Source organism: Mus caroli, unplaced genomic scaffold, assembly GCF_978045245.1.
Source record: "Mus caroli unplaced genomic scaffold, Mus_caroli_1 scaffold_8, whole genome shotgun sequence".
NCBI lineage: Eukaryota > Metazoa > Chordata > Mammalia > Rodentia > Muridae > Mus > Mus caroli.
The window spans coordinates 4,469,696-4,492,137 of NW_028227263.1; the positions used below are offsets into that span (position 1 = coordinate 4,469,696).

A 22,442-nucleotide genomic window follows, 5' to 3' on the forward strand; every position below is an offset into this window, starting at 1 on the left:
CCCCAAAACAGTCTTGGAAAGATATCAAGAATAATGTTTGACCAAATAGCTTGACTTCAGAGTCCAGTCAAGTTGACACATAAAGTTAACCATTACATTAACAAAACAGACGGGGTTTTGAAGCCCTGTGGCAGGTCCATAGGGCACATGCCTGTGGAGTGAGCTTGAGTCAGTTTGTCCATCATGAAAGGGAACCATAGCATACAATGTACAAGGGTTAGAAGTGCTGTGCTGAGAACCCTCGCTAAACAGGCTAATGACAGGCTGGGAATACAGTTACCAGAGACAGAAGGCACAGCTGCTTATTAGATAACACTGTAGCAGAATGAGATTACCAGAGCCAGACCGGGGCAGCTTATTAGATACACTGCAGCTTATTAGATACACTGCGGCAGAGCGAGCCAGGCAGCAGAGAAAAACTATGCCCTGGATAAGAGCTGCTTTAATTTTTTTTCTTTTTGTTTTTGAGACAAGGCTTCTCTGTGTAGCCCTGGCTGTCCTGGAACTCACTCTGTAGACCAGGTTGGCCTCGAACGCAGAAATCCACCTGCCTCCGCCTCCTGAGTGCTGGGCACCCAAATTTTAAATCCTTTTTAGTGTTTGAATTTATCTTTTAAAATTTATTTATTTATTTATTTATTTATTTATTTATTTATTTACTGTCTTAGGGTTTTACTGCTGTGAACAGACACCATGACCAGGGCAAGTCTTATTAAAAAAAACCAACATTTATTTGGGGGTTGGCTTACAGGTTCAGAGGTTCAGTCCATTATCAACAAGGTGGGAGCATGGCAGCATCCAGGCAGGCATGGCGCAGGCAGAGCTGAGAGTTCTACGTCTTCATTTGAAGGCTGCTAGTGGAAGACTGACTTCCAGGCAACTAGGGTGAGGGTCTAAAGCCCATACCCACAGTGACACACCTATTCCAACAAGGCCACATCTCCAAATGGTGCCACTCCCTGGTCCAAGAGTATACAAACCATCACACTTACTTAGTTGGGGGGCATGCACAAGCCATAGCATAACCTGTGGAGGTCAGGGTATAACTGTGGGTGTCTGTTTCCTCCCTCTGTCATGGCGCTTCTTAGTAGGGACTGAACGCCCTCCATCTCGCTGGCTGCTGTTTTATAGGTTTTGGGAACAGGATGTCTTGCATCCTAGGCTAGCATCCTCATGCTCTCTCTCTATGAAACTGAGGGTGATCTTGAACCTCTGATCCTCCCCAGTGCTGGGATAAGTACATATCACCACACCAGGTTTATGTAGTGCTGGGGATGAAATTCAGGGGTTTCCACATGAAATCGCTCAACCAACGGATCCTGCCTCGCCCCCTCGAAAGGCCCATCCTATTGTGGGCGTCTCTGTACGTGCTCTCAGTTGCTGCTTCAATGTCACAGTGCCTCGGTGTTTAGGTTGTATCAAGTAGGACTCACATCTCGATGACTGGTGGACATCTTCCTTTGCTGAATGCCTGTTGCTCTTCGGGTTGATTTGGCAAACTCTCTGACGACAGTGGCTTAGAAAGGAAGCTCTTATTTTGGCTCAGAGTTGGAAGGTACAGACCATCACGGTGGAGAGGAATGACAACGAAAAGGAGGCAGCTTGTTGTGTGAATCCAGTCAGGAAGGAGAGAGACACGATGCCCAGCTGCCTTCCTCCTTCATCCGGCCCCAGTCCATAGGAAGGGGCGGTCCACACTCAGAGCAGATAGATCTTCCTCCTCCTTTAAATCATTCTAGAAACATCCACTCAGACAAAGCCAGAACTATGTTTCTACAGTGGGTCCACATCCAGTCAATAATTAAGATTAACCTTCACAATGAGGAATAATTTTTTTACACAGTGTAAACTGGAAAGTAGCTGATTAGTTTTGAATCCTTGGGAAGCACCAGGTTTTTAATTAATTATGTACCTATCGTTTACGTCCACATGTGTGGGCACACACACTGTATGTCACTGTGCACACCCTGAGGCCAGAAGAGGGCTTCGGACCCCTCTGAGGTGGAGTGACAGGCAATCATGAGGTACCAGGCTTGTTACATGGCTGCTAGGCTCTGAAGTCCAGTACTCGTGATTGTGTGACAAACGTTTTTAACCAGAGAGCCATCCATCTCTCTAGCCCAACCATCGCATCTTTATGTAAATGAAAACGGAGATGTGACACGTGCAACAAGCCTCCGGCCTATAAATCTAGCTGTAAATGCCTCCAGGAGAGCCTGCTGTGCCTGAGGCTGCTCTGCACAGCCTCTGCCCGGAGCACGAGCGTCCCCTATAGCTGACCTCCGGGTGCTGCTGGCTTTCTTCAGATCCCACATTCTGGAAACCCGTTTTATGGGATACAGATAGAAAGAAGCCCAGGGTAAAGTGCACAGCTGGAGACGACCTCTGGACACCCGCTAGGTCAAGCTCGGGAACACTACCCTAGTCCTGCGCATTACTTTCCCCAGCAGCTCCTGTACTTCCAAATCTGGCCACAGGGTGGTGCCCTGTGTCCACGATTGTCCACTAAGATCTCCAGGGGTCCCGCATTCAGAGGTGAGCTTTATTTTTATAGGAAGAGTGTTCAAGCTTAAAGGCCAGGGTGGTGGTACATGCATACGTTGTGTGTTTGAATGCCGACTAAAGACATGAGCATAAGGACAAGCTGTCCACCACACACCCAGAGAGGCACTCATGTTCAGGCCAAGCTAGGGTCGGCCGGCCTGTACTAAGACTTCTCGGTGGCTGTTTTCTTGGCTGTTCCTTGAGGCCTTCATTTCTATTCTATACTGCATGTCACTGTTTTCTTCTTCTTTAAGTATAAGGCAGACCAGGGAGGAGAGGCAACCACTCCTCTACTCGGAGTAGCGGGATAGAGACCACAGCAGTGGAGGAATGAAAAGGGTTGGGTTGTGCCTGGAGAGTTCTGGAAGGCCAGAAAGTCTGGGGAGGGCACGGGAAGGGAGTGGAGGGCTCTCACTGGTGTGACCACCTGGGTTCTAGGGGGACCTGTGGATTCTCTGTGCACTGGCTACCCCCCTCCAACCTGCCTCACTGAGGCCTTGTCCACCATGGCTGGGCTAGGAGATGTCGGCAAGCCTGAAGCAGTGGAGGGTTGTGGATCTCTCCGCCCCATATCCCATTTGCAGTGCTTCTCCAGTGTTGCACAGCATCACCTGGGCTTGCTCCTACTTCTGTATTAGTAATGGGGAGCAGTGCTGGTCTCACGGAAACACTTTGCCTTGTCTTCACAACCCGTCTATAAGCCTAAACCTTCTCTTAAAACTAAGTACCAGACAGCTGAAAAGGGAGAGATTCCGCTGTCTTGGCACTGCTAACAGAACTTGGAGCTGCTCTGAGAAGGGTAACATGATCCGGGTCTAGGGCAGTCTTGCAATCTAAAGATGGTCCTGCCAACAGCCAGTCAGAAAATGGCCCAAGCCCAGAAAGGCAGAGACAGAGGCCTCCTCCAGAAGCCGGCCTGGACAGGTTAGACACAGGTCTTATTTGTGAAAGAGGAAATGTCTGTGGAAGACTGAGCCTCTGAACAAACTGCTCAGGTCTACAGCCTTATCCCCACAGGACCCCAAGGCTGTAATTAAAGGTTTAGATGGAAGGGATTACAGCGAAGGAGAGGAAGAGGCCCCCCACAGCCTGAGGCGGGAATCTGGAGCTCAGGGCTGGGGGAAATAACATTCAATTAACCTCCCCATCGGAGCCCTCCCTCTGACCTCCTTGGACGTGCCTCCTTGCTGGACTAGACTGGGCCTACTGGGTAGGTGGAGCTTAAGGAGTCCCACATACACAGCCAATTCTTCTCAGGAAGAAAAAAAGTCAAGTGCCTAGTGAAACAGATTCCCTTCATCACCATTTCTAAACAAAGGAGGGCACAATGGTCTCCAGGAAAGGTGGTGACCTGGCTAACTTTACGGGTGCATACAACGGCCAAGGACAAGGCTGAATGCCCCGTGACCACATTTCCCATCTTGGGCTCACACCAATATTGTCTGAAAGCAACTATGGGGCACACTGGGCTGTGGCCTTTACCAGCCATGACGATTCCTTCTGATAATGAAACATTTTCCCTGAAGATAACCCAGCTTTTATTACCTAGTCTAGGTCAGGCCTGGTATATGATAGGAGCATCATCTATACATCCTTATATCTTCTTGCCCAACTGACTACCCACGCACTTATCATCCATACATCCTGACTGCCTACCTCGATGAACATCCTGCTAAACCAGAAACTGCTCTAAGTCCTAAAGACTCAGCGGAGAACGTGGAGGTCCTACCCCTCACAAACCTTCTCCACTAGTCAAGGGAGCACATGGTGGAGCAAGATACACTTCAGATGCCATTTGTGACCTGAACAGACATGAGAGAATAGAAGGGGGTGCCCAGTAAAAAGCACGAGTTGTGTGCTGACAATGTTATGGATGCCATCAGGCCTCGGAGGCTGTGGGGAGGCAGTGCATGCAGCCCGTAGGAGGAGGCAGATCATAGGCAGCTATGCAGGCTGCTTTACAAGAATTGTCTGAGGCAATGTGTAGAGGCCAAAGTAGAAGTGCTTGAGATTAGAGTTTGGGAAGATGGGGAGCTAATCTCTGGGCTGTGGTGCTACTGGTGTGTTGGAAGCGGAGTATCAATTCCAGAGCAAATAGAGACTGCTGCTGGAGGACAGAACTTGGCCCTGAGGTGGGCAGAGCCATTGGTGGTTAGTCTGTCCTGATCACAGTCAGTCTCAGGTGACTGAGGAGCTGGCTGTGCTAAAGCACAGGCAGTCCAGGGCCAGGAGGTCTGGAAAGACCAGATGGAGACCCAAGAGCCTGAGGCTGACCCGAGGTCAGGAAGAGACTGAATGAGACGGAAGGACACCCAGCAACTGAGCGAGGCTGACAGTGCAGGGAAACTGCCCTTTGCGTTTGGTAGGAATCAGCTGGGATAAGAGGACAGCTGCCTGGGGACAGGGGAGAGGGGCACATGGGAGGGAGAGTGGGGTCTGCAGGGTGACAGTCTTCCAGGAGCAGGATAACACGGCACTAATGCAAGTCTGGGGAGAAACGGACAGCATACTATCTGTAGAGAGGCCTGGGTGCTAGAGCTCACCCAGCCTGGTGCCTTGACTGGGGACAAGAGTCTGACCCCAGACATAGTTCCTGCCCACAGCTGACACTCAGAAAGTGCCTGGTCTACACTCTTATTTCTGTTCCTTTGCAGCAACCAGGTCGCAGGACTTCAATGCAGGCTCTGCATGTATTGTTTGGTTGATACCCCAAGAGTTAAGGTTTATTTTTTAAAGTATACCACATCTCTTGCATTTTAAAGTCTGACTTTCCTGGGTTTGTCCCATTGAAGTCTCTTTCTGCAAAGAAGTGAATCTTGTATGGAAGGGCCCTACATGTTGAGGGGCTCACAGCGGGCTCACAGGACAGACTGGCTCTCTCCCAGTTACCAGCAGCCACCTTTCTGCCAAGTCTTGTGACAGGAGACAGCTGCAGCTCTCCACCCCAGCTATAAAAAGCCCCAGCTACCTAAGTGGTCAGAGGACGTGCAGCGGACATTCAGGGTGCCTCTTTGGGGCCAAGGAAGGAGTACGACCCCGAGAATCATGCCAAGGCTCCCCCCTTTCCTGCGGCTGCTCCAAGCGCCTATGAAGTTCACAGTGGTTCCTAAAGCCCATATCTCTGCCAAGCCAGCCAAAACTCCCACTTCCGCCGTGGTAAGTAACTTCTAAGGTAGCATTCTCTGGGCTTCAGGGCAACAGGGAAGATTAAAGTGATAAAGGAGAGGGGTGGACGTGGTGCTAGGTATCAGGGTTTTATGCAAGACTGTGTCTGGGTGCCGGAAGAGGGCTCTGGCACCACTGCCTGCGGGCCAGGCTCTCAGGGGCTACGAATGGTGGGGTGGGGACTGTCCTCAGGCCTCACATACCTCTGGCCAAGGTCGACAGTGACAGAACTAGGGGGCAGAGTTCAAGTAGGACACAGGACTGCTATCAGGATGTTTTTATTCCACTGTTAAGGGGAAAGGTGGGCTGCTCTGAGGAGAAACTAAAATGGTAGCCAACCTGATAAAACCGGACATACAAAGTGTGTCTGTCTCACATATATAACACACCCAGGTCCTGGGGTCACACACAGAGCTACTCAGCCCAGACTAAGATCCCCATTCTATGCCAAATTTGCTTGAACTCAGGATTGAGGTCAACAGGAAGGACTAGTTTCCAAGTGAAGTACTGACAGCGTTAAGAAGACTTGGACCCAGGCCCTATTTAGAGGGAACTCGGGGTGTCAGTGCAGTTGATACCTCAGAATCTGCTTCTCTACCTAAAGCTACTGAGAAGACAGAGAGCCAGATGGGGGTCACCACTGCTCACCAGACACACAAGGCAGGTGTCTGACCATACCCGGTTGGCTTCTGAATGGGACTGCTTTCTGAGAAAGGACCTGTGTTTGTCTATAACAATGGAAACCTTAGCTGGTCTGCTCTTCTGCATAGCACCCTGGAACGTAAGACCCGACAGGAGCTGAGTGAACCTCTGCCTTACTGGGAGCTGCTTCAGCTAGGCAGGATCTCGGGCTCTGAAGCCCAAGGCTGTTTCTCCTGATTTCTGAGGTCATTCTCCCTGCTAAGGGCTCCAGGCTGCCAAGCTCTGACACAGCAGAGCCTGCCTGTTCACAAGCCTGCCTAGAGAAGCCGAAGGCAAATGGGGACTATGGCTGCCAACAGAGAGGAAGAGCAAGGGAGTAATCCCCAGCTGGAGGGATGCTTCTGCCCCAGGAGTCTAAGAACAGGGAAGTTACCCTGGCCCGTGGCCAGGCGACTCATGTTTGCTTTCTTTCCACAGGAGCAGGCTGTGGGGATCTCAGCCATAGTCGTTGGCTTCATGGTTCCAGCAGGATGGGTCTTATCCCACTTGGAGAGCTATAAAAAGAGCTCTGCAGCATGAAGTTGCCCATCCCTGAGAGATTTCATTAAACACTTCATCCGCCTACTGCTTGTGCAGATTCTTGAGCGCGGCACTCCTAATATCCAGTGCCTTAGTGATGCTGGGTGGCGAGTGTGGATGCCTGAGTCTGAGAATGCTCTGAAGATGACTGCAAAAAGGAACCAATGCCTCCCTGACAATACAGAACTCACTTCTTTGGTGGTGGTCCTGTGCATGGTGATAGGGGAGGAGTAAGGCAAGTCCCCACCGACCCTGAGTCCCAGTGTACATGCTCATTTCTTTTTTCTTTCAGACACAGGATTGGCTAAGGAGCTAAGGCAAAGAACAGAAGCACCAAGAGAACGATGCCAAGGCATTTATTAGAGCAGCACTCAGACCACACTGGACAAAGCCCACTCAGGTGGGGCTGGGCGGAGACTACTCTGTCCCCATCCCATTCGTGCCCTTTCTCATCACCTAGGCCTGGAGCCCCCCCTCCCACCCCTTGCAGGCTACAAAAGACCCCACACAGGAGCCTTCTCCACATAGTCACCCCCCCACCAGTGACAGTTCTCTGCTTTTATAGCAAGAACAGTTCCCACCCCGAGCAGGATCCTAAACTCCATCCCAAATGAATACAGATCTCTGCTGATGGTTTCGGGGGCCACAGAATTGCCTTGCAAGGTGCGGCAGGGTCTGCAGGACACCGGGGCACTAGGTGAGGATGTCCTGAGCCTGGTGTTCCACCAGCATCTCCATGCTCTTCACATCAGTGCACCAAAGCTCCAGACGGTCCTTCATCCCCTTGATCTAAAGGCAAATCACATGGCTATCAGCTGCAAGGGAGTCTGGGAGGGCTGGGTCTCTAGTTCTTTTCTGGGGAAATGCTAAGGGCAACAGAACTGAAGGTGGAGGTGTGTGATGGAATCACTGGGCCAATTCTGATCACGAGGACATTCTAAAATCTCACATGAAAGAAAAAAGAATGAGGAAATCACAGGATTAAATGTCCGGGAAACATGATAGGGCATGGGATCAAGTCACAAAACCAGGAACATGTCTGCTGGAGCAGCAATTTCAGGATTAGGAGGCATCAGCAGCACAGCCAGCACTGCTGTCAGAGTAAGCCTGGAAGTGCAGGGCGCAGACCTCAGGGCTGCTTTTCTAGGCCTCCACAGCAGTAATCCCACCTTGTGTGGAACAGCATCCGCTTCCTAAATGGCTTCTGTCCACATAAAACTAGGACAGCATTGGTAAGCCCGCAAAGGGCAGGGGCCCAGCCCCCTTACCTGCTGCAAATCCAGCACTCGCGGCTGCACCCATGTCATGTGAACCCGCTTGTCCACCTCGTCTATGCTGCCTCTCACCAGCCCCACCGAGAGCGCCTTCATCACCAGCAACTCCACCTGTGCAAGGGACTTCATGAGACACGCTGGGAGCCCAGTGCTCGCTGAGGCCAGATCTCTGCCTGGGATGTGGTAGCACTGCTGCTGTGACCCGAGTCCCAGAACCATACCTTGTTGACAGTGATTTTGGCACTTTTGGCAATTTCTTCAAAAGTGAGTTGTCTGTGGTTGGCAGGCCGTGTGAAAGTCATCTGAAAAACAAAACTATTTTTCTAAGCAAAAGCGGTCAGAGAATTAATTTTAATTTTTATTTTTTGGTCAGAGCTGGAGATATGGCTCAGTGGTTAAGAGCACTGGCTATTCTTCCAAAGGATCCAGGTTCAATTCCAGCACCCACATGGCAGTTCCCAACCCTCATACAGACATACATGCCATACATGCAGACAAAACATCCATGTACGTGAAACAAAAGTAAGTCATTAAGAAAAGGTTCCAGTTTCTGGCTGTTACGAACAGAGCTGAGCAAGTGTTTTCTTCCTTCCTTCCTTTCCTTTCCCTTCCTTCCTTTTCTTTCTTTTCTCTTTCTTTCTTTCTATCTTTCTTTCTTTCTTTCTTTCTTTCTTTCTTTCTTTCTTTCTTTCTTTTCTTTCTAAAAAGATGTATGTATGTGTGTATGTGTGTGTGTGTGTGTGTGTGTGTGTGTATGTATGTATGTATGTATGTATGTATGTATGTGAGTACACTGTAGCTGTACAGATGGCTGTGAGCCTTCACGTTGTGGTTGGGAATTGAAGTTCTTTTAGGACCTCTGCTCATTCTGGTTGGCCCTGCTTGCTCTGGCCCAAAGATTTATTTCTTCAGACGCACCAGAAGAGGGCATCAGATCTCATTGCGGGTGGTTGTGAGTCACCATGTGGTTCCTGGGATTTGAACTCATGACATGACCTTCCAAAGAGCTATTACCTGCTGAGCCATCTTGCCAGCCCTTGAGCAAGTGTTCTTGTGGCATGGTAGACGGGCGTGGAGAGTGGGGATGGGAACAGGAAGTGGGAAGGATGGAGGGAGAGAGAACTGGGAGATAAACTGGAATCAGGGTATCTATGGGATGAGCTGGACGCCTAAGGCAATGGAAATATGCAGGAGTTGATGAGGTGAACCCAGGAACTCCTAGCAGTGGGGGGTACGGGCTGAACCACAATCTCCTGTAACCAGGCCAGACTTCTAGTGGCAGGACTGGGACACCAACCCAGCTACAATATCCTTGACCTACAATTTGTCCTGCCTACAAGATGTGCAGGGGTTAAGGTGGCACAGAAATTATGGGAGCAGAATTCCTAATGATAGTTTGTTATACTTATAGATTGCCGTGCAGCCCAACAGTCAAGAGAGGCTGCACCCAGCAACTGATGGAAACAGATGCAGAGACCCACAGCCAAATATTAGGTAGAGCCTGGGCAAATCCCCAGGAGATGGTGAGGAAAGCCACAAATCACACAACCTGAGCCCACAGAGACCGAACTGCTGACCAGGAAGCCTGAGAGGGGCTGGCCTAGGCCCTCTGCATACGCTCCAGCTGTGGAGCTTGCTCTTCCTGTAGGGTTGCTAACAGAGGGAGCAGGAGCTGTCTCCGACTCTGCTGCCTGCTTCTGGCTCTTTCCCCCTCTGTGTTACCTCATCAGGCCTCAAAGGAAGGGGAGTACTAGCCTTATACAATCTGATATGCCATGGCTGACTGACAGCCACTGAGGCCGGCCCTTTTCTGAAGAGGGAGGGAGGAGTGGATGAGGCGTGGGCTGGGAGATGGAAAGTAAGCCGGGAGGGGGAACTGCGGTTTGGATAGAAAATAAACAAAATTAAAAATAAAAATAGTTTTTTTTGGTCAGAAGTTGTGGTTGTTCGGGGGAGCTTGGCCGCCTTTAATCCCAGTATCCAGGAGGCAGAGACAGGCAGATCTCTGTGAGTTCAAGACCAGGCTGGTTCATAGCAAATTCCAGGCTATGTTCAGGATGACATAGTGAGAGGCTGTCTTGCCTAAAAAAAATTCTGGCTGGGCAGTGGTGGCGCACACCTTTAATCCCAGCACTTGGGATGCAGAGGCAGGCCGGATTTCTGAGTTTGAGGCCAGCCTGGTCTACAGAGTGAGTTCCAGGACAGCCAGGACAACACAGAGAAACCCTGTCTTGAAAACCCAATAAATAAATAAATAAATAAAAGAAAGAAAGAAAAAATAGATCGTCTTATTAGTCCCATATTCAAGTATTCAAGCCCCCCCCCCCCCCCCCAAGACAGGGTTTCTCTGTGTAGCCCTGGCTGTCCTGGAACTCACTTTGTAGACCAGGCTGGTTTCAAACTCAGAAAGCCGCCTGCCTCTGCCTCCCAAGTGCTGGAACTAAAGGCATGCGCCACCACACCTGGCTGTATTCAAGTTTTCTTAAGTTAGTGTCCACTATAAACAAGGTCTCAATGCTCAGACTCAATGCTCAGAGAAGGTTAAAGAACAAAACCAACTTTAAAGGAATTTTTGAGAAGAACAAATATTCACTCCTTAATGACAGGTCCCAGGTGCCCTGTGGGAGACTGGAAATGCACATGGTAATTGTCCCACAATATTTTCTCACATTCTCTCGGAGAACACACAGAAGCACATGGATAGAAAGGGTGTGTCATGAGGTTAGTGGCAGGAAGAGACAGTGGCTTTAGGTTCAAATGGGCAAGGACAAATTACAAAGTGCCTACTGGAACCTGTCTGAGAGTCAAACTCATGGGCCAGTGAGATGGTTCAGTGGGTAAAGGCGCTTGTTGCCAAGCTTAGCAGCCCAGAGTTTGATCCTTAGAGCCCATCTGGCAGGAGAGAACTGACTCCCTGAGTTGTTCTCTGATTTCCACATGTGTGTACCCATCTCCCACAAAAGGAATGTTAAAAAAAAAAGATCCAAATTCCAACCTAATGAGCAGAGGCAAAAGGGAGGAAACAGGTAAGAGTGGGGCCCTGAGAGGCAGGAAGGCGCACAGGGCTAGCTAGCTCGTAAGCACTGTCCCAGCACTGCTGACAGGGGTTCCCGAGTGCTTCTTACCTCCATAAGGCACAACAGCTGGATCTTCCTTAGAAGCTGGGCTTCGTTGGCTGCTAAGTCAGGCTGCAAAGTACAGAAAGACAGAAATGTGGGTTATGAAACTCTACTATGGGTCAAACAAAAAGAAACCGGGCAAGCCCAAACACTTTACATTGTGGGTAGCTGAGGCTCACTGAGAGCTCCAAGTGACACTAAATTGCTTTGTCTCAGAGAATTTAAAGTAGAAACCCACAGGCTCTCCGGAGTCAGGCGTGTGTGAAACGGGATTTACTGATGGTCCAGACACCACCAACGGGCACCTCAAGACTCTTGGCAGAGGCACCACCAGCCAAGAACAAGTCTTGTGTTTTGAAAGGCTTTGGGTAGCACTGCTGTCGGCCAGCACAAAGCGAGCACAGTTGGCCGAAAGTGCTGAAGGCCTAATGGCTTGTGCTGAGTCTACAGAGCCAGAGGTTAATTTGCAGCAGACAATCTCACCATGGTGAGAACGAAAACTCATCTTTTTGCAAGTCTGCAGGCTGGTGTGATGTCACACCTGTGTTCCAGCACTGTGGAGCTAAGGCAAGAGGATCACTTGAGCCTGGGAATTCAAGACAAACCAGAACACAGAGACCATGTTTCAGAATAAAAACAAAAACAGGTTAAATTTTGCTAAGGAAAATTCCAGCGGGGACATTTCTGCAGATATCCCAGAATCTTCTTTCTTCTCATATATTGCTACAGCAAGCTAGTCTGTCTGTCTTGTCTTTCTTTTTTTAAAATAGGGGTCTCATTCATTATATTGCCTACATATTTTGCTGATAGGTCAGTCCACAATGACAGAGTACAGTTAAGGCTTGCTGGATCTGGTATTTTCTGTCTTCTCGAAGCCCCTTCACTCATACTAACCCTGCTCTATTACACACACACACACACACACACACACACACACACACACACACACTCTCTCTCTCTCTCTCCCAGAAATTCGCCTGCCTCTGCCTCCCAAGTGCTAGGATCAAAGGCGTGGGCCACCACGCCTGGCACAAGTTTTTATTAACAATAGGAAAATCCAAAGTTTCAGGAAATATAAGAACATAACCATATTTCCTACCACAATTAATATTTTGAAATATTTACTTCTAATAATTTCATTTTAAAGGAGATGCTACTGAGCTGAGAAGTCTCAGAGACTGGAGTGTCACACAAACGAGAGGACCAGACTTTAGATCCTTAGACCCAAATAAATGCCACGTGGGCTGGGTAGCGTGGCTACTCACTTATAACTCCAGCCCAAAAAGAGAGACAGAGGCTCTCCAGAACAAGCTGGTAGCAAGACTAGCCACACAGGCAAGCTCTGGGCTTAAGTGATAGAGCCTATCTCAATGGATAAAGTGGAATGTGACAAAGAAAGATTCCTGGTATCAACTTTGTGTTCCACATGCACTTGCACAAACATGTGAACATGCACAAACACACATGAATGCACACTATACACATATACATGAATAAGAAAAATGCAAAATAAAGAAGCAAAATTAAGAAAGGCTTCTCTTTCTGTTAAGCATCTTTGGCTAACTGCTACTACTTCTCTTGGGCTCCTGCTCTGCTCTCCCCGCTGCACTGTGGCCCTGGGGACTGCCTACTCATGTTGGCCACACATACTTTTCAGTTCAGCAGATGTGCTAAGTCTCCTTGTCCTCTTCCTCCTGCATCTTCTCACTCATTCAAGATTGCAGACTCTTCCTCCAGGAATCTGTGACGCTCCTTACCCAGCAGAGACGCATGCTGTGCCTTTCCTAAACAGCACCTCTGCTGCCCTGTTTCTGGGAGAGCCAGCCTGGCCTATCAATGTCCAGTCTATGCCTAGACGCTCTTGGGTATCTGGTGTGTGTGTAGGGAGAGGCTTAGTGAGTCCTTGTTGTAAGAGTAGACATGGGTGAGATGGTTTGTATGTGGTCAGCCCAGGGAGTGGCACTATTAGAAGGTGTGGCCTTGTTGGAGTAGGAGTGTCACTACGGGTGTAAGGTTTAAGACCCTCATCCTAGCTGCCTGGAAGTCAGTATTCTGCTAGCAGCCTTCAGACAGAGGTGTAGAACTCTCAGCTTCTCCTGCACCATGTCTGCCTGGATGCTGCCATGTTCCCACCTTCATGATAATGGATGGAACCTCTGAAACTGTAAGCCAGTCCCAATTAAATGTTGTTTTTATAAGAGTTGCCTTGGTGCTGGTGTCTGTTCACAGCAGTAAAACCCTAACTAAGACACAAGGGTACAGACATGAAACCTACCTGCTGACCCCAGGCAGACTTCAGTGTCTGGAACCTATCTACATCACCGCTATTGAAAGCATATAGGGTGTCAATCAGCCACTGCCGGTCAGTGTCCCTCAGTGACTCCAGCACAGGGTGCATGAGCTGTGGGGACAGAGACAGACAGTTAACCGGTACAAAGTCAGACAGTTAACCGGGACAGAGACAGACAGTTAACCGGGACAGAGACAGACAGACAGTTAACCGGTACAAAGTCAGACTTTCCTCCTCCCCACGCTGTAAGGGCCAGGCCAACTTACAAGTTCTCCAAAGTTAAAAACTCCCTCTCCAAGAAGTCCAGCAAGCCCCAGTGTGAAGGCTCTCTCTTGTTGTTCTGACACTACAAAATGATAGTCAAGTCATATCCCAGGCTTGTCTGGCCTTATAAACCTCACACAATGAAGCACAGAAGTCGTTCTTAGAATGGTTCTAGTTCCAAACTCCAGCATGAGCTACCTCTTCAAAAGCACTAGAATTCAGGTCATACCAGGAGCCGTGTATATCTGAATTTCGTGGAAATCCACTTGTATAGTTTTCTCCATAGAGATACGTGACCTTTCACTGTTCAGCTTGTAGTGGAAATCCACTTGTATAGTTTTCTCCATAGAGATACGCGACCTTTCACTGTTCAGCTTATAGTGGAAATCCACTTGTATAGTTTTCTCCATAGAGATACGTGACCTTTCACTGTTCAGCTTGTACTACTGACTGGAATAACAGATCCTTTGCCCCACCCCGACCTCAGCTCCCTCATGGTTCTAACAGTCTACAGTTCTTCAGACTTTCTCCTCTCTTGGCTGCACTGGTCGCTTTCCTAATGTCTTCCTGTTAACATAGAGTAATCAAAGCTTTATCTGCATTTTTAGGAGTTGCCAGTCTCCTTTCCACCAACAGCTTCAAGAAAGTGGTCAAATTTTCTTTCAAACACACTCTCCTTGTATTTTTACCCAAACTCTCAGGCTACTTTTCCTTCCATCCTCAGATTTTTGAAAGATGGTAATTTATTCCTGCAGGTATGAACTCCTTTTAGAGCAGAGGTCTCAGCTATGGGATCCCACATGCTCTTCACCCTTCACTACAATCTGACTTAGCTACTAATATGGGCCTGCAGTGGAATAAAGGGACTGAGAAAGATGGGCTTGCACGGGATTTGACTCAGCGTTGGAGACAAATATGATATAAAATCTAAAATGTACACAAAACTTTCCACCTTAAAAGTGATGAACACCTGACAGAGCTAAGACCTATATTCCCTTCAGCACCCCATAGCTGCTGTTCTCAGCCGCAGACTCCCTGAATGCTGAGAACTGTGAGGGCCCTGGGTTACCTGGCAGATCCTTGATGTCCACACAGCCCAGAAACCGTAGAGCATCTTTGTAGTAGGACGCGTGGTTTCCGATTGTTTGATAGTATTTACTGGAGAGATCATAGAAACGACTGTGAACGGACGTCACGCCAGGGAGATTGTTGAGCATCTCTTCAACATCTTCAATGGTTTCCTATACACAAGAAGTAAAACCATCTTCCAACTTAAAAGATCTTTACAGTAATAGACTGGCAAAGGATCTAGCTCCAAACCCTCTAGGGGCAGTGAGCCAGGAAATATGAAGGACACAGTAGAAGACAGTAACAGGCAATTAGCAGAGGAGACGGGAGTGCAGTGCTAATAAACCACTACCAACTGAGAAATAAATCAAACCACGACCACTTGACCTCCACGGGGCCATGGAGAATTAAACTGTATGAAAATATTAAGGCTGCCAATGGGGGGGCTTCAGAGGTGCCTGTAAGGTTCTGTAGAACAACTCACATTAGCACTTCACACAAGCATAGGGAGGGGACTGCCCATGCACAAGGAGACCAGGTACGGAAATGCTAACACGAAGAGCACTCGTAATAAAGTAAATGGTCTCAACCCTTTTGTAGGAGAACAGCTACATATGCTGTAAAACAGTAAATAGTGCGCCATCCCACACAGGGGTAAAATGAATATAGTCTACACATATCAACTCACAGATCTGTCTTGGGAAGACATATCCATCCAGTGATGGTCATTTATCAATTTGAGAGGATCTAGAATCACGTAGGAGGGTAACTGAGGCAGGGTTTACCCTGAATGTTGGCCCCACCCTGAGAGCGGGTGTTAGGAGTGATAAAATGAAGCCAGCACTGAGCACCAGCACTTTTCTACTCTGCTCCTGTCTGCAGACCCACAGTAACCAACCATTTCTTGTTCCTGCCACCACGCCTTTCCTGCCACAGTGGACTGTAATCCCTCAGACTATCAGACAAAATAAACCATCCCCTAAGGTCGTTCTCAGGCATGAGGTCACAGCAACAAGAACAGTAACTCGTGCATGGCGGCTGAGATGACCTGCTGCGGGACTAGCACAGACTGAGGACACATGGTGTGCTGCTCTACTCTCAGACTGGCTGAAGTCTCAGGGTGCCGTTATAGCACCCTTCAGTACGCCATAGCTAATACCTCCAAACAAAATGTAATCAGGATGGATGTGATCTGGGACTAGGAAACAATAAGTAAGACCTTTTTAGGGCAATGAAAACAAACTGTCAACTGCCACCTTTGGTATTTTTGTTAACATTATGATTACCAAAATTAAGCCAAAACAAAAGCACATGCAGTCTCTAGATAAACAAGGTGGACTGACAATATTACATTGGTTTCTCTGCTACCACTCTTTATGCCTGTCTCCCAAACTGAACAACATACGCAAAGGGGCACAGATGGGGCTGAAGAGACAGCCCAACTATTGAGAGTATTTGTTGCTACCGCAAAGGACCTAGGTTCAGTCCCTGGCATCCACATGGCAGCTTCCATCTGGCTGTAATTCCAGTTCCAGAGGACACAATGCTTGCTTGCTTGCTTGCTTGCTTGCTTTCCTTCCTTCCTTCCTTCCTTCCTTCCTTCCTTCCTTCCTTCCTTCCTTTTTGGTTTTTCCGAGACAGGGTTTCTCTGTGTAGCCTTGGCTGTCCTGGATCTCACTCTGTAGATCAGGCTAGCCTCGAACTCAGAAATTCGCCTGTCTCTGCCTCTCAAGTGCTGGGATTAAAGGCACGCGCCACCACCACCCGGCTAACACAATTAATTAATTAATTCTTTCTTTCTCTCTCCACCCGCTCTCTCTCCCTCCCTCCCTCTCTTTCTTTTTTTCATGTAAGTACACTGTAGCTGTCTTCAGACACTCCAGAGAGGGCATTAGATTTTGTTATTTCGTTATGGATGGTTGTGAGCCGCCTTGTGGTTGCTGGGATTTGAACTCAGGACCTTTGGAAGAGCAGTCAGCACTCTTAACCCCTGAGCCATCTCACCAGCCCAACACAATGCTTTCTTTAGGCCTCCATTGGCACTGCATGCATGTAGTGCAGACATACATGCAGGTACACGCCAAAACACATACATATAGAAAGAAACCTTCAACAATTCAAGAAGAAAGGGAACAGTGAAACACACTGCCTGGTGTGATGAGAGCCCAAAGCCTTTGTACACTAGACCACACGGAGTCCTGACTGGACAGACAGCTGTGGTCACACAGGGAATGTTCTTTAAGAGTAAATGTCTTACCAGCAACTTATCCTTAAACAGGAAAACAAAAGGCCAAACCAACCAAACCAAGCAACCAACCACGCAGAGGGTGGAATACATCAGTCAAAGGCGACAGTAAGTAACAGCGGGGACATCTCGGTTAGAATACGAGAGTGCTTTGGCTTTTTTTCCTCCCTGTAACTTAAAATATCTTCAAGAAAAAGTCCAAGAGGAAGAATGTCTGTATTACTCTCTCACCTTTGTAGCCTGCAGATCGCCGATGTTTAATTTTAGAGCTCCGATTGCCGTCTTACACAAGATCACGGCTTCATCACTACTTTTTACCTGAAGAGATTAAAAAACCAAGGGAACCTCAGAAATTCCGGCACCAAACTTACAAAGCAGGCTGCTCCTTGGGCATTGACTTGACTGAGACCAGGAACACGACTTCTGAGGGTGTAGACATAAATTACGAATCACATAAATACTAGAAAATGCTTTTCAAACTCCATACTCACCTTTTCACGAGTCTTTTCCAGAAAAGTAAGAGCCACATTAGGATCTAGAATAGAAACAAGAACAAAGTCAGACCCACCGCCAGCAGCTTCTTACCAGTTAAGACAAGATAAGCAGTTAACATTTCTCTCTCTCCGATTATTACAAAAATCTCTCACTGTACCCCACAGTGGCCTACGTAGCTCAGGCTGTACTTACTGCTTCACCCCAGTGTTGGGAGCACAGGTGTACATTACCAACCTGGCCAATTTGGTATTTTCTATTATGAAACAGGGGCTTACCGGTCATCTGTCTAACCACATGGAGAATTATTTCTACCAGGGACAGAGGGTTTACCCTGAAATAAAAACCATCAGTTTTTTAGTGTTAAAAAGCACTAATGTACTCATTTTCAAAGTAAAAAACTGACAAAAAGGGATTACCTGTGCTCAAACTCACTGATGAAGTTTTCATAAAGCTGCAAAAGCAAAGACGGAGAATCAGTATAGCATGAGCCCCACTGAGAAACCAGACCCAAGGCTGCGTCTAGTGACAGAGGCAGCACTAAGACTGGCAGGTGAGAGTGTGCCAACCACAATGCCCATCACACAGACAGCACTGCCTAAACCTTTGTTGAATGATGGGCTTACTTGAGTCCACATAAATAATAACCAATGGATTATTGAAGAAAACCAGAACTCCTAGCTTTGAGAATCAGAGCACTGGTCTATAAGAATCTTCTACATAGCTGGGTGTGGTGGCTCACACCTTCAGTACCAGAACTTGGGAGACAGAAGCAGACAGATTTCTGTGATTTTGAGGCCACTGTGTTCTACAGAGCTGGTTCCAAGTCACCTAGGGTTACACAGAGACTGTCTCGAAAAACCAAACAATTAAAAAAACAAAATCTAAATATTAATTCCTACATTCTTCCTCCAAGGTACTTCAAGTACAGCTGAACAAGTGTGAAATATTCTTAAACAAACAAAATAGAGTTCCTTCAGATTTCAGAAGGCTATAGGCCTTCTAAAGGCTCACATTACCAAGTTTCTTGGCCAGTCAGCATACAGCAGTACTTCTTCAGACACTAGGCTAGTACTGTGGACACACCATGTCTGTCAAATGCTGAGCTTCCAAGGTGCTCCTACACTACCGGAGAAGACAGAACAAACAAATGCTGATATTCTTAATTTAAGAAACACAGAAACAGGGCTGGTGAGGTGGCTCAGCAGGTAAGAGCACTGACTGCTCTTCTGAAGGTCCTGAGTTCAGATCCCAGCAACCACATGGTGGCTCACAACCACCTGTGATGAAATCTGACTCCCTCTTCTGGTGTGTCTGAAGTCAGCTACAGTGTACTTATTTTAAAAATAACAATAAATAAATCTTTGGGCCGGAGTGAGCAGAGGTCCTGAGTTCAATTCCCAGCAACTATATGATGGCTCACAACCATCTGTACAGCTACACTGTACTCATATATATAAAATAAATAAATAAATCTTTAAAAAACAAAAACAAAAACACAGAAACGGGCTGGAGAGGTGGCTCAGCGGTTACGAGCACCTGTTGCTATTGCAGAATTCTCATCACCCACATGATGGAAGATTCATAACCATCTATAACACCTATTCCAGGGGATTGATCGAATGCCTTCTTCTGATCTCTGAGAGCACCAAGTATGCCTGTGATGCACATACCCATGAAGGCAAACCATTCCTACATACAATAAAAACCATCACAAAAAGAAACAAAGATGGGGAGAGGGCATATCAAAAGAAGATTAGAAAGCAAAGAATATGAAAATATATCACTATAATATAGAACATGCAGTGTGTGATTTATCAGTCCCACATAATTCTGAAGGCAGAATACCCAGAAAAATCTTTATGCTTACAATTACAACCTGCAAATTCTTAAGGGTAGTAAAATGTCAAACTGGTAAGTAAAAAACATTTAAGCTTCACAATGTATTCAGGAGAAATAACTAAAGCTACAATTATAAACTAACTATCCCTTTCAAATTCAGATGATGACAAGAAAAGTTCCAGAAAGAAGGCTTCTGGTGAGAAAATTCCTGGGTATTCCTTAAGGACTCTGACGAAGCATGGGAAAGAGTGTGTTTTTATTTTTTTCTGCTGACAAAATTTAAAAAATGCTCCACTAGAGAGCGAGCATAGTACCAAGTCCTCTCAGCCCTCTCACCTTCAAATGAAGAGGCGCTCTCTTTTCTACACTACTCTGGCCAGAAATCTCCGGGCAAGTGGGACCCTTGTGTGTGGATGGGCTGGGCGAGCTGGGAAGTGAGGAGAGCCCTTTAAACCGTCCCTCTCCCTAGCAGTCTTGCTGTGTAACCCAGGTTAGTCTTTAACTAACGATCTTCCAGATTCAAGTTTCTAAGTGCTGGGATTGCAGGTGTGCCACTGGTCCCTTTTGGTGCTGTACTGTGAGGTGCATGCATAGGGCCTGTAGATGGAAGCACATACTTCCAGTGAGCCATTTTCCCAGCTCTTGTCTAAATTTTTAAAAACCAGAAAGTCTGTTTCAGTGTTGGGATTTATTAGCTGTAAGCTATGGTGACTTATCGATGTCTGCTATTACATATGAGAAAGAGAGAGACTTTCTCAGTGCTGTCATGAGGGCCCAGTGCGTAGAGCAGTCCGTGGTGCAAAGTGATTGCTAAAAGATGCAGCTTAGTGTGACCACCATAATGTCGCCCCCTCCCCCCACTTTTTTGTCTTTAAATGTCCATGAGCAGAGTTGGGCCTGACACTGCATATATTTAATGACAGCACTTGGGGAAGGCTAACCACTGGTGGACTGTGAATCCAATCCCGGTCTGGTCTACAGAGCAAGTTCCAGGCCAGTCAGAGCTACACAGCCACAGCTAATCTCAAACAAACAAACAAACCAACCAAGCAAAAATTGTCTGGAGACATGGCTCAGTGATAGTTAAGAGCATTTTGAAGATTCAAACTGGGTTCCTAGCACCTACACCAGTTGGTTTACAACTCCTTCAACTCCAGTTCCAGGAGATCTCTTCTGGCATCCTTGGGCGTGCGCGCGCGCGCACACACACACACAGACACACACGCACACACACACACGTTAAAAGTAAATAAAAATTAATAATAATAGTTTGTAATTATATTCAACATCATCTGAGCTGTCTGGTAAGTCATTACCTTAATGAGACCATCTCCTTGGGCAAAGCATGGGTCCTGCACAAAATCAAGCACCTCCAGTGTCAGCTGATGCCACAACCTACAAAACAGAAAGCCCTCAGTCCCACATCCTAATGTGAAGAAACGGATGCCTTCAGCCGTGATGGTCCCATCAAACACCAAGTACTACCCAGGTCCCACGGCACAGTCTAGTAGTTAAAGCAAGCGCCAGCTAATTCAAGCCTATTTCTTGACTGACTTTGCTTGCACCCCCTAGTCACTTATCCTTTCAAGACTCAGTTTTCTTAGGTAACACTGGAGAACACTTTTTGAGACAGCGTCAACACCCACTCTGAGTGTCAACTGGAAGACTTTGGAATTCTACAGCTATATTTTGAACTCCATGCTCTCTTACTTATTAGCCGAATACCTCACAGATAGAAAACTGATATTCAATCTCATCTGTCAACAGGAAGGATGAAATAAGCCAATACTTTAAAAAAGCCAATATATGAACCTTTAGGAGACTGAAATTGCATATTTCATACCAAGACTAAAGGATAATATTTAATAATAGAGATAAAGTGTTTTGAAAAACAGAAAATGTTACACCATATATAGGCAGGTACATACTAAACACTGAAAAATTTCTCTTGAAATCACTAAGAGTTTTAACTGCTGGACATTTGTCATGTGGAAAGGTTCTGAAGAAGAGGTGTTTTTTCATAGGCAAATTCTTATATCAAAGTCAGCAATTCGTAATTGTTCTTATCATAGCCGGTAAGGCTGGAACGCAGGGAGTCTAGATACAGAACCCTGGCAACAGCTCTGCTCCTAAGGCTATCGACCCCTTTCCTCCACATCCCTGACCCTCCGGACTGATCAGAGCCCCTGGCCCTCCCACAGTCCTCTCCCTCCCGCCACAGCCTCGGAGCTCACTTCTTCGTGTACAGCTCTTCCAAACGGTGCCAAACGGCAGCCTGGCCCGGCCCCGAGCTCTGACTCTGCTGTAAGAAGGCCGGCACATCCTTCATGATTGCAGAGAGCTGGGAACAACACAAGCACTAAGCAGTCAGAACCGGCAGGGATGGCGCACGGAAGTGCTCGCTCACTTCCGGCACCGCGGGCGCGCGGGGCGTGCTGGGAGCGTCCCACTAGCCTCACGGGTTGCGGTCGTCAAGGTAACCGCGTTCTTGACTTCCGCCAAACTTCTCCGGGGTTTCTGGCCCTGCTCTTGAGGCGTTAAAGAGTAGAGGTGTCTGGGGACAGCTAGCCACCGACTGGTCACGTAGCCTCAAGCCTGCAGACGTGGGTCCTCTGAAGCCGGATGGCGTTTGGCGAGGACTAGGTGTGATGCAATTCCTGACCGTAGTAAGCGCTCAGAGAGCATTAGTTATCACCCGCCTGCTCGTAAAACGGTGAAATCTCCCGGTTTGGCTTCCCAACCAATAAATCAGAGTCCCACAGAGGGGGAAGCTGCCAGCACCAGGCATAAACACAACCTTCCACACTTCGGGTTAACGTGCGGGGGCTGGGCCGGGCTCGGCCGAGGGAAGGCGCCGGAGGGCCGGACTTGGCCAGAGCGGGGCGGGAGTAAGAGTGCCGAGAGGGCGGGGCTTGGCT

At 47.7% G+C, this 22,442-nt stretch overlaps 2 protein-coding genes across 2 annotated transcripts; one reads left to right on the plus strand and one right to left on the minus strand.

Moving 5' to 3' along the window:
• The first annotated feature begins 5,504 nt into the window (after positions 1 to 5,504).
• Positions 5,505 to 6,991, plus strand: LOC110299481 (cytochrome c oxidase subunit 8B, mitochondrial). The gene is made up of 2 exons (XM_021169189.3): positions 5,505 to 5,700; positions 6,829 to 6,991. Exons 1-2 carry the CDS (start codon positions 5,590 to 5,592, stop codon positions 6,928 to 6,930), a joined length of 213 nt encoding a protein of 70 aa, XP_021024848.1. The 5' UTR covers positions 5,505 to 5,589; the 3' UTR covers positions 6,931 to 6,991.
• A 279-nt stretch (positions 6,992 to 7,270) lies between these two features.
• On the minus strand, positions 7,271 to 22,357 carry Psmd13 (proteasome 26S subunit, non-ATPase 13). The gene is made up of 13 exons (XM_021166313.3): positions 21,759 to 22,357; positions 20,841 to 20,919; positions 18,102 to 18,136; positions 17,961 to 18,016; positions 17,682 to 17,725; positions 17,422 to 17,508; positions 14,947 to 15,118; positions 13,880 to 13,959; positions 13,599 to 13,724; positions 11,330 to 11,392; positions 8,426 to 8,506; positions 8,199 to 8,315; positions 7,271 to 7,719 (listed from the first exon to the last, which is right to left on the minus strand). The coding sequence occupies exons 1-13, from the start codon at positions 21,851 to 21,853 to the stop codon at positions 7,624 to 7,626; spliced, it is 1,131 nt and encodes a 376-aa protein (XP_021021972.1). The 5' UTR covers positions 21,854 to 22,357; the 3' UTR covers positions 7,271 to 7,623.
• Between the last annotated feature and the right edge of the window lie 85 nt (positions 22,358 to 22,442).

Coding starts and splice junctions, on each gene's coding strand:
- LOC110299481 (XM_021169189.3), top strand. CDS start 5,590: ATGCCAAGGCTCCCCCCTTTCCTGCGGCTGCTCCAAGCGCCTATGAAG. Junction 5,701..6,828: donor AAACTCCCACTTCCGCCGTG/GTAAGTAACTTC, acceptor TTCTTTCCACAG/GAGCAGGCTGTGGGGATCTC.
- Psmd13 (XM_021166313.3), bottom strand. CDS start 21,853: ATGAAGGATGTGCCGGCCTTCTTACAGCAGAGTCAGAGCTCGGGGCCG. Junction 20,920..21,758: donor GAAGAGCTGTACACGAAGAA/GTGAGCTCCGAG, acceptor TCTGTTTTGTAG/GTTGTGGCATCAGCTGACAC. Junction 13,725..13,879: donor TTTTTAACTTTGGAGAACTT/GTAAGTTGGCCT, acceptor CTGTCCCCACAG/CTCATGCACCCTGTGCTGGA.